Source organism: Monoraphidium neglectum (assembly GCF_000611645.1).
Source record: "Monoraphidium neglectum strain SAG 48.87 unplaced genomic scaffold scaffold03028, whole genome shotgun sequence".
NCBI classification, from domain to species: domain Eukaryota; kingdom Viridiplantae; phylum Chlorophyta; class Chlorophyceae; order Sphaeropleales; family Selenastraceae; genus Monoraphidium; species Monoraphidium neglectum.
Genome location: NW_014010600.1, coordinates 3,400 through 7,578, shown reverse-complemented (window position 1 = coordinate 7,578; position 4,179 = coordinate 3,400). Strand labels below are relative to the sequence as shown.

The window sequence follows — 4,179 nt, the reverse complement described above, 5'->3', positions numbered from 1 at the left end:
GCCGACACATGCAGGTGCTTTGGATGATGATACCACATGCAAAGGCTTGGGCAGGTCAATGGAGCTGAGCGTTACAGGCGCAATCTCCTCACAACGCCTCACAACCTCCCCGCCCTCCCCTCGCCGGCCCACACTCACATTCCCGCCTCTCAGGCCCCACCCCCTGCCTGCCATGTTGAGACTTGGACAGATCAGCCAGAACCCATCATGGAGATCAACACAGCCGCGGCCAAGCCTCTGGCTTCACGCCGGTGGCGCTGTGCGCTGCACGAACGACAGGCTGTGGGCGCGGCAGCTGCAGCGGCACCCCAATGTGGCGCTATGCACTTCAGGCCGCGACTTGGAGCTCCAGAGCAGAGGTGGCGGCCCCTACTTTGGCCTCACCCCCATGGTGTGTGTGGACCCAGAGTCTAGGAGGTGCTGCCAGGCCCCGGGCTGCACCACGCACCCCAACTTCAACTTTGAGGGGGAGGCCAAGGGCATCTTCTGCAACGCCCATGCAACGCCAGGCATGGTGAACGTGGTCAGTCCCCGCTGCCAGGCCCCTGGCTGCACCACGCAGCCAAGATTCAACATCCAGGGTGAGGCCAGGGGCATCTTCTGCAAGGCCCACGCTGCGCCAGGCATGGTGGACGTGGTCAGTCCCCGCTGCCAGGCCCCCGGCTGCACCAAGCATCCCAGCTTCAACTTCAAGGGGGAGGCCAAGCGCATCTACTGCAAGGCCCACGCTCAGCCAGGCATGGTGAACGTGGTCAAGCCCCGCTGCCAGACAGCCGGCTGCACCAAGCGCCCCAACTTCAACTTCAAGGGGGAGGCCAAGGGCATCTACTGCAAGGCCCACGCTCCGCCCGGCATGGTGAACGTGGTCAAGCCCCGCTGCCAGGCGCAAGGCTGCACCAAGCGCCCCAACTTCAACTTTGAGGGGGAGGCCAGGGGCATCTTCTGCAACGCCCACGCTGCGCCAGGCATGGTGAACGTGGTCAGTCCCCGCTGCCAGGCGCCCAGCTGCACCACGCTGCCAAGCTTCAACTTCGAGGGGGAGGCCAAGGGCATCTACTGCAAGGCCCACGCTGCGTCAGGCATGGTCAATATTCCATACTTGCGGCGGCGGCAGCGGCCTACTACCGCAGGAGGCGGTGGTCCCTGATGACTTCAGCCAAAGGCAGTGGTAGCTGCCTTGCGGCGAGCCGCTGCTGCATGATTTGGGGCGTGCAAAAGTGGTGTGTCGTTGGAATCAGTGGATAATTTGAAATGTGATGATGCGGTTGGCTGCATTTGTAGCATTTGATGCATATGCGCGTGTGGGCGTGCAGGCAAGGCCGTGTGTGGGTGGTGTGCTTGAGTGCAAATGCGTGGGCAGTTGTTTTGGTGCACGTGGGAATTGGGATAGGATTAGGATTACACATGCACAGGCATGTGCACGGTCTTGTGTCTGCATGCACACACATCCCAAGAGCATGTGTGCTCGCCATTTGATGAACCTGCTTATATTGCTCTATTCAATTTTGGTGTGCTGCTGACCGCTTTTTGATGCTGCCATGTGCAGCAAGGCAGCAATCTTGACCCACTCACCCAGCCTGCGTCGTTGCACGAGAGCAGCCGCATGCAACAGTAGAAGACACTTTACGAGGGCACTGTGTGATGGGCACGCACTTGTGGGTGACTTCTCGCTCGCCCCCGCTCAGCAGGGCACGGGCGCGTGGCACCTGGAGCGTTACCTGGCTGCACGCGCGCTGATTGGCTTGCCGCCCAGGGCGGCGCCCGAGGCGCCTTTTCGGCAGCCTGCGCGGTTGGGTTGCAGAACACACTGAGATCTGGCCCGGCCGCAACGTCGGGTAGGCGCCACCTGTTGGCAGGTGGGGCTGGCGCCGCCTGTTTGCGACCGCGAGCTGGCAAACCAGGCCGCGCTGGCTGTCCAGCGTGGTGGTGACGTCTACGCGGACTTTGAGGCTTGCTTTACTGCGGGAGGTGGTAATGAGATGCCTGGTGCTGGCTTTCTGACGTACACGCCCTACTAGGTCCGCCACACGTCATTAATTTGGAACCAGCAACAGGCACGGGCATTGATGCGCTTGTGCTGCTGCCCCGTCCCGTCGCCCACCCTGCACGACAAGACCCCCACCCGTCGCCCCCATTGCAACGGCCTAGGCCTTACTTGACGAGATGGCTGAATACATATGCTTTGCTTGATTGTCCTGCATGCGTGGGCGGCCGTACCAAGCCGCGGTTTTTGTGCCCTTGTATGCAAACCTGCCCGCACAAGCGTGGTTATGCTCACTGCTGACCAGCAGGCGCTCGGGCCCTTTTTGCACGACGCGGATGGTAGCCACGTGCGTCTCAGTCATGCAACATTGGTGCTTGCCACTCCCATGAGCCTAGATGGCTTCAGAAGCGGCCGACCACGGGGTGCAGTAACAATCCCAAAACTGATTCTTCTTCAATTCTGTCAATAGACAATCTAGCTTTACAGGAGTGCGTGCGGCACGGGGGGCAGGCCGCACAAGGACAAAACAAAGCACCACGCCACTCATGCAAGCGCAAACAATGACAATGGGCCATAACAGTCGGAGTCAGGTTTTGAAGATACGACGCGCCAGTGAGCCACGCCCTGGCGAGCTCACCATTGCAGGCACGTAAGGCGTCCAGGTGGAACTCATGGGGCCCCTCCTTGTTATGGTCCATCATGCCCTTGCGCTGCCGATGACGCCCACCTTCCCGCCCTCGGGCACCGAGAACCTGCGCGGATAGGGGCCCAGGTGTGTGGCGGGTGGCGAATTTCTGCTTCAGTGAGGTTTGCAAGTCGCGAGCGGGGTGGGTGAGCGGGGGGCCGCCAAGCAGCGGGCGGGCTCAGATGCTGGGAGGGGCGCGGGAAAGCAGGACGCCCATGCGATATGGAAGAGCCCGCGACCCCCTTCCCAGTTCCCTCCTCCCGGCCCGCGGCCCGCCCAAAGGCTGGGCAGCCCGCCGTCGTCGGTCCTGCCAGCCCACGCACCGCATCAGACCGGCCGTTGCGAGACACCCGCCCGCCACCGGGGCCCGCCCCGCAGCCGCCCACATGGTGCCCTTGATCTTCCCGGTCACGTAGCCACCTGCCAAGCAATCCGCAACAAACACCACATCTAGCACATCTCCGCCTCAGGATTTGCCGACGTAGTGGCTTTGAACCCCTTCTTGCCCTCTCGCGAGTGCCACTGGTCGGTGGCCTGTTGAAATGGGGGAGCTTTGAGCAGCGGCCTGCATGATCACCTCAGCGACAGCCCCGGCTGCAGGCGCAAGCTTACCCGCTGCAGAATTCGAACCGCTCTGATACCTCTTACCTGGGAACAAGGCAGCGACAACGGTGCCTGTGCGCGGAGTCGGGTGCGGCGCATCCTGCTGCAGCCAACAATCTGTGGTGCGGCCCAAGCACTGCCAGGGCGCCGACGAACCCACTTGACGCGCCTCTGCTTCCTTTGAGCACACGGTGCGGTGGGAAAGGCAGCTGACATGCGTCTGCCCGCAGGTCTGGCGTGATTGGATGCACCACGCCTGAGCGCTTTGGGGACGCTTCTTCGTGCGTTCACATCCCAGGACGCATGCCGTGTGCCCGCTGTGGTCATGCACGCGCACATGCATCTGCTGTCGTAGCAAAGCTCATGCGTGCTTGCCGGCGCAATGCCGCAACATGGATGCGCGCTGCTGCGTGCGATGCTGGGCTGCGGCTGCTGACCGTGCGCACCGGCTGAGCTCGAGCTCTAGCAGCTGTTCGGACTGCACTGGGCCGTGCATAGAGTAGCAATATGCTAGCCATGCGAGGATCAATCATATTTTTCACCGTTGCTGCAGCTATTGAACATGTTATACTAGACCTGTTATGCCGTCCCAGATCTCGCAAGCGCAAAGTCTGGTCGCTCCGAGGCTGAAGGTGAACGCACAGCGGTGGTGGTGATCGCCTCAATCTTGACGAGCTGCACGATTGTGGCCGCTGCTCTGCGCTGCGGGGCATGCCCCCTGCTGGCCCCGTCACGCAACGGTTAAGTGCACGGCTAGCCAGGGTGCGTTACCAGACTCTGTGATGCAGTGGTGCAGCGGCTGTGAGCACATGCAGGTGCCAACGAATGATGATACCACATTGCAAAGGCTCGGGCAGGTCATTGGAGCTGAGCCTCACAGGCGCATTCTCCTCGCCACGCCTCACGC

General features: G+C 61.8%; 1 protein-coding gene across 1 annotated transcript; it reads left to right on the top strand.

Annotated features, from left to right (window-relative positions):
* Positions 1-172: 172 nt before the first annotated feature.
* On the top strand, positions 173-1,147 carry MNEG_12041 (hypothetical protein; the record flags this gene model as incomplete). Its single annotated transcript, XM_014039489.1, has 1 exon — positions 173-1,147. The coding sequence occupies one exon, from the start codon at positions 173-175 to the stop codon at positions 1,145-1,147; it is 975 nt and encodes a 324-aa protein (XP_013894943.1).
* Positions 1,148-4,179: the final 3,032 nt, after the last annotated feature.